The 13,923-nt window shown below is 42.2% G+C and overlaps 1 protein-coding gene across 3 annotated transcripts in view; it reads right to left on the reverse strand.

Moving 5' to 3' along the window:
• Positions 1 to 596: 596 nt before the first annotated feature.
• Positions 597 to 13,923, reverse strand: part of asrgl1 (asparaginase and isoaspartyl peptidase 1) — a 31,671-nt gene continuing 18,344 nt past the window's right edge. For all 3 annotated transcript variants that reach the window (XM_034185284.1, XM_034185283.1, XM_034185285.1), the window contains exons 4-7: positions 10,389 to 10,543; positions 6,854 to 6,975; positions 1,017 to 1,127; positions 597 to 819 (exon numbers count right to left, since the gene is read on the reverse strand). In XM_034185284.1, the coding sequence (XP_034041175.1) occupies positions 605 to 819; positions 1,017 to 1,127; positions 6,854 to 6,975; positions 10,389 to 10,543 (603 nt within the window). In that variant the 3' untranslated portion in view covers positions 597 to 604. The remainder of the gene's footprint in view (positions 820 to 1,016; positions 1,128 to 6,853; positions 6,976 to 10,388; positions 10,544 to 13,923) is intronic.

The raw sequence follows: 13,923 nt of genomic DNA on the forward strand, positions 1-13,923 counted from the left end.
CACACCAAGTTGCTTGACTATTGTAGATTCACTCTTCCCAGCCTGTTGCAGGTCTAGAATAGTCTTCATGGTGTTTTTTGACAGCTCTTTGGTCTTGGCCATGGTTGAGTTTGGAGTCTGACTGTTTGAGGCTTTGGACAGGTGTCTTTTATACAGATACGTTCCAACAGGTGCCATTAATACAGGTAACATGTGGAGGACAGAAGAGCTTCTTAAAGAAGTTACAGGTCTGAGAGCCAGAAATCTTGCTTGTTTGTAGGTGACCAAATACTTATTTTCCACCATAATTTACAAATAAATTCTTTAAAAATCCTACAATGTGATTTCTTGTTTTTTTTCCTCATTTTTTCCTCTCATAGTTGAAGTGAACCTATGATGAAAATTACAGACCTCTCTCATCTTTCTAAGTAGGAGAACTTGTTGTAGTAGTACTACTAGTTAAGTAGTAGTTAAGTTGGAGTTAAATTCAGATTTCAGTAAAAAGTGCAGAATCACAGTTATATGAAATTGATTCTAAATCACTGTAGATATTCCAATAAATACTTTTTCTGTGCCCAACATATCAGTAATATCCTTCAAAATCTGACATTGTTTGCATTTTATCTCAGTTTGGGTCATTTATATTCTGAGTAAAATGCTCCCCAGCGTGCACACCATAGTGCAATGTTTCCTTCTGGGCTGCAGCCCAGGACATATGCTTGCTGGAACAGCGAGCAGCCCACTGGCCCTGAGAATCAACCGTCACCACACCGCCCACGCTCCCAACTCTGGACTTCATTTTGGCCAGTCCCAAATCACTGGCTGCCTCCACTGATTGACCTGAGAACAGAAGAGGGAGAATGTTATAGAACAGGGTGTGTGTGTGTGAACAAACCAAGTTGTGCGACAGTTTGTGGCATCATAGGTTCACCACCCACTCCTTCTGAACTCCAGCCACCATGATTTTAGTGCACCGAGGTCACACCCACTTTTATTTGTGTGTTGTCCTGACCTTTACTGTGTTTAAGTATCTGTACCTTGCTCCATGTAGAACAAGATGAGTCTGGCGAGAGTGACCTTCGCAATGGCTTCTCCGTGGCCGGTAGTCGACACTGCTCCCACCTGGTTGTCAGCATAACCCCCACTACCTGACACAAATCGACAACACTACAGTCAAAACACATCTTCACTTCAAGACTGACAACTATTCATGTTTAAGCTGTGTATTCAGTGATAAGGTTGTTTCCAAAAATGTCAATGCAACAGTATAAATGAAAAGGAAAGAGGGTGAAAGAGTGAAATGATAAATTCCTGCAACTGAAGTTTGTCTTCAGTACCTCCAGAAACTGAGGACTAAAATTTTTCCAGTTCTGGTTCATAATGTCAGCTAAAGCAAAATATGGGAGCCTCAAATTTCTACTGTGATTGTTTCATTTTTGTCACAAACCTGAAGAACAGTTGTTGCTATGATGATGCAATTCCACATGCCTGCCACTAGATGGGAGAGTTATTTTATTTTTTTCTTTAACAGAGTAAGCATGAACAATCAATTTAAAGACTGACAGATCTGACATTGGTGAGCATGATCTGTACGAGTCACACTCTCCAAAACTGCTTAGAAATGATAGTGTTACTGTGGAAGAGAAGGTACAGAAAGACTTGCCAACATACTAAGGCAAAATATGGCGAGCTTTTGGAAGCTCTGGACAACCAGGCTAACCCTGTCCATCAATGCTGTCCATTGATTAGCTCAAAGCAGCAGTCCTCATGTGGAATAAATGCACACACAGAGTAAATAAAGTCTTATCTGTTTGTTTCAGTGGAATTCATCATATGATCCTGAAGAGAAATTATCCACACAAATCCTCCTGAGTTTGGAAAACATCTGAAAATACTTTAAATTCCTTGTAGTGCTGAAAAAAGTTCCTCTGTGACTCTGGCACTTTGCACCACAGTCCCTCTGTCAGATCACAGTTTCAGCGGAGGATATTGTCCATCAGGTTCGTGACCTTCAGCCCCTGGTATGGCTGTTGAGGCCGATGACAGACCGGCTCAGTCCGCTACAGGTGTAATCCGTTTGTTGAATGTCTGTGGCGCTCCGTTTGGAGATTCCTCTCCTCCCCACCAGCTGCACGTTTGCGGCAGAAGTTGAAAGTGTCACTGTGCCTCGTTAACGTCTCAGTTATCACAGGCAACAGGCAATTCTGTCTGCAGATGATGAAATTATCCCATGATCCACAAAGAAAAGAAAAAAGTTAAAATTACTCAGTTTTGCCTTCATGTGGAGCAGAGATGCCGTGCAACACCGTGTGTTTGAGTGCACGCCGTGCTCCTCCAATATTTACATGTTCCACCTTTGGGGATAAACCATTTATGGTATCGTATGTGTATGTTAACGGTACATATTTAATTAAGTTAAAAATAGTGTGTAGAAGTTACAATCAAAAAGTAAAGAACAACTGATGAATAAAACATGTTTTCAACGTTCTAGCTTGTGGTGGTTCTAGCTTGTCAAACAAGCAAACACTGATATCTATATACCGAGTGCCCAAATGCAGTCATCAAAATCTTAATTGTTACCACAACATCTCTGAAAGAAAAAAAAAAATCCCTATCAACAACATCCACTACAATCTACACCTACTCAATATCTGGTCAAAGAAATTGATTACTTCATTTGTTAATTTTCTGCCGCTTATTCATGGCAGTAGACCAAGCAGCTCTCCCACATTTTTCTATCCTTGGCCAAGTCCTCTAGCTCTTCCTGGGGACCCCGAGGTGTTCCCAAGCCATCTGGGAACTATAATCCCTCTGGCGTGTCTTGGGTCTTCCCCGGGGCCTCCCTCTCAATTGGACAGGCCTGGAAAATCTCCCGAGAAAGGCAACCAGGGGGCATCCTCACCAGGTTCACAAACCACTTCAGCTGGATCCTTTCAATGTGAAGAAGCAGCAGCTCTACTCCGAGTCCCTCCCAGATAGTTGAGCTTCTCACCCAGTCCCAAAGTGCAAGCCCAGATACCCCATGGAGGAATCTATCACCACCTTATTCTTCCAGTCATTACTAGGGATGGGTATTGATAAGATTTTATCGATATCGATGCCATTATCGATTCTGCTTATCGATTACCTTATCGCTACCTCTTGTGAATTTAGTACTAAAAGTAGGCTTTACAGGTTTTCTATGTATTTCATTGAGACTTAAAGTAAATAAATATGAAATTGGTCACTGTATCCTTGATGTCTGGACATAAATAAAAACAAAATGGTGTTTCGCTTTGAAGTTATTAATTCCGACTGGACTCTATCGTTCTAACTTGACTCGTCAGAGCTGCGCAGCGTTTGGAGCTGTGTGAACAGAACGGAGGACAATTCTTGTTTCTTTCTCACAACAAGATGGGAGTCCCAGTTAGTGACTTTAATCCGCACAAAAGTGACTCACGATTGACATATTCAGGGATGAAAAAGAGCTGAAACCCAAAATTACCCCCCCAACACCACCTGCACGAAAATGTTTGAATTCTAAAAGCTCTGAAATGCAATCTGGGGCTATTCCAGACGATAAACTGCAGTGAGTGCAGCATCCATTTTGGTGATAACAACAACAAAAACAACTTTCCTTATTCAAATTCATTCCAGTAGTATTCTGCTCTTACAAGGATGCAGCAATTTTCTAGCTTGACAGATAGTTCTGGAGGAAATCACTGAAGAAATTAACACATTGAAAATATGGTTTGACCAAAAAAAAAAAAAAAAAAAAACTCATTAAACTTAAATAAGACAGGGATGAAATGGAGGTGTAAGAGTTTTATGTATGTATTTATATTTTCTGTTGTTTCTATTCAGGTTCTTTTGTCTCTTTCTCTAAAATTGTATATACACTCAACAAAAATATAAACGCAACACTTTTCGTTTTGCTCCCATTTTGTATGAGATGAACTCAAAGATCTAAAACTTTTTCCACATACACAATATCACCATTTCCCTCAAATATTGTTCACAAACCAGTCTAAATCTGTGATAGTGAGCACTTCTCCTTTGTTGAGATAATCCATCCCACCTCACAGGTGTGCCATATCAAGATGCTGATTAGACACCATGATTAGTGCACAGGTGTGCCTTAGACTGTCCACAATAAAAGGCCACTCTGAAAGGTGCAGTTTTATCACACAGCACAATGCCACAGATGTCGCAAGATTTGAGGGAGCGTGCAATTGACATGCTGACAGCAGGAATGTCAACCAGAGCTGTTGCTCGTGTATTGAATGTTCATTTCTCTACCATAAGCCGTCTCCAAAGTCGTTTCAGAGAATTTGGCAGTACATCCAACCAGCCTCACAACCACAGACCACGTGTAACCACACCAGCCCAGGATCTCCACATCCAGCATGTTCACCTCCAAGATCGTCTGAGACCAGCCACTCGGACAGTGGCTGAAACAATCGGTTTGCATAACCAAAGAATTTCTGCACAAACTGTCAGAAACCGTCTCTGGGAAGCTCATCTGCATGCTTGTCGTCCTCATGGGGGTCTCGACCTGACTCCAGTTCCTCGTCGTAACCGACTTGAGTGGGCAAATGCTCACATTCGCTGGCGTTTGGCACGTTGGAGAGGTGTTCTCTTCACGGATGATGCGAAGGAGATGTGTTGCACTGCATGAGGTAAATGGTGGTCACACCAGATACTGACTGTTATCCCCCCCAATAAAACAAAACTGCACCTTTCAGAGTGGCCTTTTATTGTGGGCAGTCTAAGGCACACCTGTGCACTAATCATGGTGTCTAATCAGCATCTTGATATGGCACACCTGTGAGGTGGGATGGATTATCTCAGCAAAGGAGAAGTGCTCACTATCACAGATTTAGACTGGTTTGTGAACAATATTTGAGGGAAATGGTGATATTGTGTATGTGGAAAAAGTTTTAGATCTTTGAGTTCATCTCATACAAAATGGGAGCAAAACCAAAAGTGTTGCATTTATATTTTTGTTGAGTATAATAACTAATCATTAGATTAATATAAACAAAAATAAATTTAAAAAATATTACAATTTGTAATACATTTGACTCTTTTACGACAAACACTATACAGAAAAATGCACCCGAACGTGAGGACAGCTGCAACTGCTTAATGCTAATTTTAACATTGAAAATGCCATAGACATCACTCCCATTTTTAAGTTATAAAATACATCTATCAACTGTTTCAGAAGACCATTACAGGTCGGTTTAACATAAAGGTAAATACTCAGACGTATGCTCTTTTGGGTTTTAGCGGGGGAAAATTAAGATACAGCGAAAGAAAAAAAATGAATAAATGAAGCAATAGATCGAAGCACTGCTTCAATCTGTGAACCATAGCTTCAACTGGTTCAAGGTTCAAAGCAAAGCCATGCTGCAGAAAAGTTGATTACGGACCCGCTGCAGCGTCCGTAATCAACATAGAGAAATGAACATTTTCCTGACAAACATCCCCCCAAAACAACAGCCACTCTGAAGGACCGATAACGGAATCGTTAAGCAAAAAGCTTATTGATGTCGGTGGATCGAATCATTTCTTAACGATACCCGAAAGGAACCGGTTCTCGATACCCATCCCTAGTTATTACACACAAAGTTCATGACCATAGGCGAGGATAGGAGTGTAAATTGACAGCGAGACGGCAAGACTCAATTTACCAGCTATTTCTTCACGACTGTCCAGTACAGTGTCCATAAAACATCAGAAGCTACCTCAATCCATCTATCAATGTCATGCTTCAACTTGCCCCTACTTGTCAACAAGACCCAGAGATACTTCAACTCTTGGGGCAATAACTCTTCCTTGGCCCAGAGGGGATAATCCACCCTTTGCTGACCACAGCCTCAGGTTTGGAGGTGCTGATTCTTATTTTAGTCTCGTCACACTTGGGCTCAAACCTACCCAGTGCACATAGGAGGTCACTGCCTGATGAAGCCAACAGAACCACATCACCTGCAAAAAGCAGAGATGCAACTCTGAGATCACCAAACTGGACACCCTCCAATCCCTGACTGCACTGTCCATGAACATCACAAACAGGATTGGTGCCAAGGGACAGCCCTTGCAGAGTCCAACACCCACTGGGAACAGGTCTGATATAATGCTGAGAATGCAGACACAGCTCCTACTGTGGTCACAGAGAGAACAGTTTATGCATCGCAGCTGTTCAGGTACCCCATACTCCTGTAGCATTCCCCATAGGACACCTTAAGGGACCCAGACGTATGTCCTTATGTGCGTACATTCATGCATTTAAGAATTTTTATAATTATAGATTGCTGTTGAGTAGCACAGTGGCTTAGTGGTTAGCACTGTTACTTTTATATGTGTAGTTTGAATGATCTCCCCATGTTAGCACGAGTTCCAGCTTCCTCCCACATCTAAAAACATAGGTTAGATGATCTGGAAACTTTAAATGGACTGTGAATATGACTGTCTGTCTGCATGTGGCCCTGCGATAGAGTGGCAGTGTGTCTAGGGTGTACCCTGTCCAATGACTACTAGGAGAGGCTCCAGCCCCAGTGGTCTTTAACTGGAATAAGCGGGTTTAGAGAATGAATAGATTGCTGTCTTTACTATTAGTTTTTCAGTTGTTATATTTGGGAATGTGAGTCCAATCTTTTTCTGCTAAAAGACCAGCTATTTTGTTTTTAGAGTTGTCATACTGTCAAGATTTAACCGATCAGTGTGCTGACAATTTAAATGTAGATATGATGGATGAATGTCAGAACAAAGGGGGAACAGCGTTAACCTTGAAGAACTGCACTGAACTGGTAAAACTTCTGTTGGTCCTTCATCTGAAACACAAACCGTGTTACAAAGCTCTACCTTCCAGCTGAGAATTCAGAGAACTCACCGATGCAGGGTGTGTCACCCACCCGTCCCTCCATCTTGTTCAGCATCCCACCAGTTGAGGTGGCACAGGCTATGTTGCCCTCAGCATCCACTGCCACTGCTCCAACCGTGTCCATCGTCCCCCTGCAAGACCAAACACACAAACCACATAATGCCCAAACATACTGAATCAACATAAAAATAACTTCTGTCTCATGTACTTTCTTTTTCTATTCTGTTGCATTTATATTCCATGATTCTAGCATGCCATTTATGCAAAGTCAGTAAGTTTCTACATTCTTTCAGACAGTAACTCCAAAACTAAGAATGCCAGCATCTTATCGTTTACCACGCCACATTTTCATATGTAAGAAATGATGTGACTAAGTTTTGATTGGACAACAAACTCAAATACTGACCGACTTTCAAAGCAAACCTACTTTTCACCTGCATTCCGAAGCAACCAGATCTGCCCTTGACTGCCTGCCACATGCATTCAAGTGTCTGCTGCTAGCCTGGTGCACACTTGGCTGCCAAATAAATATGCTCATTTTACTTCACCACCCCTTAATTACAAAGAAAAGAAGATGTACGGCCTGTGTTACTTGTAAATACTTCAAGCTATAATCTGCTATAATTTATTTACTCCACTGGGTGTGCATATTTTGTTGTCACACTAAAGAAATCTGATTCAACATGTGACAGTGGAGGTCACTTGGAGCAATACAATGTTTCAATGAGATTCAATGCTGAAATCTTTACTGAGCAAAGTTTCAAGTGAACCAGAAAAAACATGTCAATACTAGGTTGTGAGCCCAAAAGACCTGTTGACTTTAGATGATTCATTTATTTTTTCCTTTTGTTTTAGTACAAATAAAGTACTCCATGCAGTATGTTTCACAGTGTGTACACTTTACTTGTTTGCACATTTTTGTATTGCTCATATCGCAGCTTTGGTAACACCCAAAAGATGAATCAGCTGCAAATCGTGAATTATCTGCAAACCGTTAATTGCAAAACATGAACACTGAAAAAAATATCTACTATATATAGTAGATATTTTAAATGATATACGAGGTCTGTTAGAAAAGTATCCGACCTTTTTATTTTTTGCAAAAACCGTATGGAATTGAATCATGTGTGATTGCATCAGCCAAGCTTGAACCTTCATGCGCATGCGTGAGTTTTTTCACACCTGTCGGTTGCGTCATTCGCCTGTGAGCAGGCTTTGTGTGAGCAGTGGTCCACCCCTCTCGTCGGATTTTTATTGCGAATAAGTGTCTGAACGATTTGGAGCTTTGCTGCATCAAATGTTTCCAGAAACTGTGAGAGCCCTCCAGGTGGACACCATTCAGAAAATTCAGATGGCTTTCAGCGACGATTTTATGGGGATTACACAGATTAAGGAGTGCTCCAGCCGGTTTAAAGACCACCCACAGCGTCTGAGAGCGCGGTGCACTCCAAGCGCCGATTGACAGGCTGACACCCCGCTGAAACAACCAGATCATTTCCAACGTGAAGGCTTTGTTGATCCAGGACGTCGTCTGACTTCCACAAAAAAAAAAGGCAGAAGGCGTGGACATCAGCACTTTTTTGGCACATTCCACTGTTACAGGAGTTTTTTGTCATGGAAAGAGGAGCGGAGGGATGCGCCACCGTGCCGCTCATGGCACGGCACAAAACCACCTCCGTGTTGGCCTCACAGGATGGCTTTCAGATGGCTCAGATGGCTTTCCGTTGCTTTTCAGTCGTGTGAATATCTGAGAAACTGTGCATGAGCTGGACATGCCAGAACATGTCCTGTGAGGCTTCATCACGGCGTTGCTTTGCGCCATGCAGAAATGCCCGACGCATGGAATTCCTCCGCACATCTGTCTCTGTGCCAAAAAAGTGCTGATGTCCACGTCTTCCACAATTTTTGTGCTAGTCAGACGACGTCCCGGATCAACACAGCATCCAGTTTAGAAATGAACGGCACATTCCACTGTTACAGGAGTTTTTGTCATGGAAAGAGGAGTGGAGGAATTCCGTGCGTCGCGGCGGAGCCGCATGGCGCAAAGCAACACCGTGATGAAGCCTCACAGGACATGTTGGGGCAGGTCCAGCTCATGCACAATTTCTCGGATAGTCACACGACTGAAAAGCAACCAAAAACCGTCTGAGCCATCTGAAAGCCGTCCTGTGAGACCAACACAGAGGTGGTTTTGTGCCGCGCCATGAGCGGCACGGTGGCGCATCCCTCCACTCCTGGTGTGAACATCAGAAATTTTCAATCTATAGCTTGAAATCGTAATTGCTAAAAAGACGATATACTTTTCAAAATGATATTTCTTATACTGTTGATTTTAACTATTGTACAAGGCCAAAAACACACTTTAGCTAAGAAATGGTGCATTTGTTTCATCCATTGTGTGCAGAAATCATCATAAATTAGTATAGCCGGCGGCCGTCTTGAAAAATGGCAGCCATCTTGAAATGTTTTGTGGGTACCCAAACGTTTTGAAAGAAAAGGTTCTACTGAGCTATTGTGCAAAATTTCTTGCTTGCATCATTAACTGAAGAGTTCCTTTGCTTATAAAGGAACAGCTCTGGAAACCCGCTTTGACCATCTGTGAAGACCACATTCTACATTCAGATGCATTGAGAGCCACTCTGTTCTCAGAAATGTGGAATCTTTCAGGCGTCTGCTAATCTTGATATTCATTTGGCCTCCCCAACTTGGCTGCACTTCAAGGCCGCTGTGATAAAAAACCTCCTCAAGAAGATCAACACTTAAGCCTTGCTCCCTGGTCATCTCCCTCCCCTCAGCTTCTCCAGCTCTGACGTTGACTGTGGACAGTGGACTGCTCAGGGCTGAGCCCCTCCCCCTCCAGGATTGTTGGACAAGGCCGTTGATGGCACCAAATAGCCTGCCTCCGGAGTGTTCTGATAAACTGGTCCTTCAAATCTCGGTTGTCGTCCTGCGTCCTTGTTTTGTCTGTGTGATTATTGTTTCTGTGCTGATGGGGATTTTTTTCCTCATTGCTGCTGTGTAACGCAGCGGCTATGAGGGTTTTTTTTTCCTCCTTTTTCATGTTTGCTTTTCAATATATGTTTATGTACCGGGCCGGCCTATGTGTGTTGTGTGTGTCGTTTGTTATGGGTCGGTCTTGGTTTGCTCAGCCCTGCTGTTGACCAAGGCAGGGATGTACATCTGGAGCTGGTCCCCGGGCACCTAATGGCGACTTCTGCTCCTACTGGCAATTAGGATGGGTTAAATGCAGTCGACATTTCATTGTGCAGGGAACATGTTCTTCTGTGCATATGACAATAAAATTCCTTTGAATCCATGAATGCATGGAAGAAAGCTATTATAGCGATTTTGATCTTTGCTCACTTTTTAAAAACACTATTATTTTGAACACAACTGTTAAAGTAAATTATTCATTAACATGTGGTACTACAGTGAATCCTGTCTGCAAAAATTAATATCTTCACACATTTGTTTTCTGAATTAAGGAAGATTTTGCTTGTTTTTTGATAAAAGGCAGTAGGTGGAAAACAAAGTTATTCCTTACATTTGGCACTCCACAGGGTTGGCGTTGGGTGCCAGGTTCTTTATCCACCGCATGCAAGAGTACTCAGTGATGAGAGAGTCTTGCAACACTTCATGAACACCAATGGCTCGGGCAAACTGACTGGCACCTTCTGCTGTCAAACACACGTGATCGGTCTAAAATACAGATCACAGTTCAGAATCAAAGTACATCGCAACACACACACAAAAAAAAAAAAAAAAAAAAAAAAAAAATCCCACAACAATCATATTTACACAGAAATCCTACAATATGTTACTGAGGTCATGGCAGAAACAGACTGCAGTTACAGCGATGGTTCTTAATATGCTCATTTATTTGATGTCACTTATTTTGGTTCTTGTGACTGCACTACAGTCTGTAAAGTGCAGGTTTAAAGCTGAGATGCAGATCTGTATTAGCTCAAAAGTATCAATTGGCAGTGATATTAGCATCACAGTCAATGCAGGATTGACCAGTCAAATTAAGGTTTGTGATCATTCTGCAAATAAAGGAAAGTACTTGAACTGAATAATGTCCACAAACAATTTACAGATTGCAATTACTGTATCCCTGTATGTTCTAACAGTCTTTCAGGACATTAATTCTACAGTATCCTTTAAAAATACTATGTAATTCATGTATTACTTTTAAAACCATGTCATCCTCATTAATGCATGAGTTGATACACAGACCTCCCCCAAAATCTAATCAGCTCTGAGAGTACCTATGTTGTAAATATGAACAGTCTAATATTAATTGTGAATCAGTTATCTGGTTCTTGTTCTCAACCAAAATCACATTATCCTCATTAATATGCAAATACATGGAATGAGCATTTGCTCACCGTGATATACTTATGGTGCAAATATAAACTGCCAACCATTTACCGTGAAAGGGTTCTCATGTTCAGAAGAGTGTCCACTCACACACATCAAGAAGAATGACTATGTCCAACCAAAGGAATGCATTCTTTGACATCTCACAGTATGTTCTTAGTAAGAGTTATTTATTTATTTACTTGCTTGCTTACTTACTTATTTCCATCTTGCATATGCATATATCGCTTCCTAAGTATATTTTTGGGAGTAACTTGCTCCAGATCTGGACTCTCTGCTCCTGGAGATCACCTGAACCACCCAATGATAGAAAGGGCAGGAAGAAAGGACTTCTAGGTCCACTGCAAGCAAATGCTTGGAAAAAATAAGGAATAATTTTCTGGAGATTTGGAATTTCCACCAGCTCACCAGTGTGCATTTGGTTCATTCAGTACAGATAGGAGACAACCAGTGGTGGGCACAGCTAACCAAAAAGTTAGCTTCGATAATCAATCTGATAACTGAAAAGTTACTTTTTATGACGCTAAACCGATAAACTGCTTTATTACAGATAACCGATAACTTAGTATTGATTTGGACGCTGCCACATCAGATTACACTGTCAGCTTCTGATAAACCAGTTTCACTTTCACTTTTCGCTGCTGGGTAAATTCAAGGATCACAAGCACATAAGAATGCACAAAAAATGAATGAATAAAAAATAAAACCCCAAACACTGTCATCTTTCAAAAGCAGTAAAACACAGTATTAGAAGTCAGTTTATTTCGGTATTAGATACACCGTCATTTACAAACTGAAAAGCTGCTGCTTTTTTCAGATGCTTTGAACCCTGCGGCTTAAACAACCGAAATACATCCATTAATGCATTGACTGGCAGAGTAAAAGACACGTAGTAAATATAAATTCTTACCTGTTAGTTTCAGTGGGATTCATCTGAATAAATAATCCACATAAAGCGTCCTTTTTAAAAAAAAAAATCCAAAACATTGTCTAAACATGAAGAAAAGTCTCTCTGTACACACAGCTGCGCCATGAGAGTTATGAATTCTGTGCAACATGTCCTTTAAGAGAAAGAGTCTGTGCTGATCATCTGAAAAAGACCTATTGCGTATTTTAAAAGAAGCAGTGGGTTTGTGTATTTTTAAAGAATGGTGATGTTTGTTGATCCACTGACTGTTATCCACCTTGCAGATGAAGCGAAAGGATGCACACTAACTGGCTCAAATTTAACTATTCAAAAAATGCCTTGATTCGGATTGAATCGGTTTTAATTAACAGGGTGCACAGCAGATATCAATGCAGCTTTCACAGAAAAGCTGCATTCTACAGCCATTTTTCACAGGCTGCTTTCACATTCATGTGCAGCTGACTATGGATTTCACTGACTGCCTGTGCTTAAGGTCCAGGAAAGCCCAGAAACTCGCAACGATGTGAAAAAATAAATAATTACAGGGGAATGCAGAGATGGAACACCCTAAACTTGAAAATCTACATGATGGTGCAGTGCCATTGCTTATAGCCCTTCACACATAACATGATCGAGGCTGAATGGTGCACAAAGGAGGGTTCGAATGTTGGGAAAAAAAAAAAAAAAAGGAGCCGCTTCGAACAGCAGTCACTACATCCATTCAGGCGCAGCACATACACTCTACATTGATGTGTCACTCATGCCAGAAACCCATTTGAACGGCAGGCAAGAGGTCACACTGATCGTGCTCGCAACATTCACACAGCATGTCGAACGCATGAACTGACATATCACGCCGTGGCCAAGGGGCTGCATGAAATCGATGGCCACGTCAAACCCTGGCCAAATGGTGCAATCAAGGCAGCCTTCACACTAGCGGCCGAATGACAGTGAATGGCATGCAAGTCCCCACTTGAGCCACTCTCGGCCAGAGTCCAGGTGCCACCCACAAACATCCAACACCACTCGTGGGGCACTTCAAAAATGCAGGGCCATTTGCGCAGCCAACACAAAAGTAGAGAGCAGGCGACCACTTTCGAGCTGGCTGTGCGAATGGCCCCGCATTTTCGAAGTACCCCGCAAGTGTGCCGTAACCCCCCTCCCCAGCAAAGCAAATGGTGTGCGAGTATGCTGTTCTTCCCTGCAGAACAAATGGCGTGTGACTGTGTTGTCCCCCCCCACCATGAGTCTACACTGTCGAAGTGCAGCAGAGGTGGCGAAAGGCTCTAACAGTGGTTGGAGTGCATGCAACTGGACAGCTATCATGTCCATGAAAATTCAGTAAGATATATCTTCTATTATACATTCCAAATCTAAGGTAGAACCCTAAGGTATATCTAAATATCTTAAAAAAAAAAGAAAAAAGAAGAGTAGAGCCACTTAGGTGCCTGGTATTGAGAACCAGGGATGGTAGGTTGAAAATGATGGAATAGATGATGAACAGCTGACAGCTGTGGAACGATCATCATGGCATCTCCAGCATGTCCCGCTGGAGCTGAAATCACCGGCCAGCAGCATTCCCACACCACCACAACAAAGATAAAAATAAAAAACCCGCCACGCCAGCTGCGTGTCATAGCACAAGCATGTCACCCGACTGGAGAGGCACGTCACGTGACACACAATCGCAACATCCACACGGTCCTTCCATCATGTGACAGCCTGACTGACCACTACAGATTGTCAGGGGGGTTGTGGTTGGTATGCAATCACATCATGGGTTGGATGCCAT

This window comes from Thalassophryne amazonica, chromosome 13 (genome assembly GCF_902500255.1).
Source record: "Thalassophryne amazonica chromosome 13, fThaAma1.1, whole genome shotgun sequence".
NCBI classification, from domain to species: domain Eukaryota; kingdom Metazoa; phylum Chordata; class Actinopteri; order Batrachoidiformes; family Batrachoididae; genus Thalassophryne; species Thalassophryne amazonica.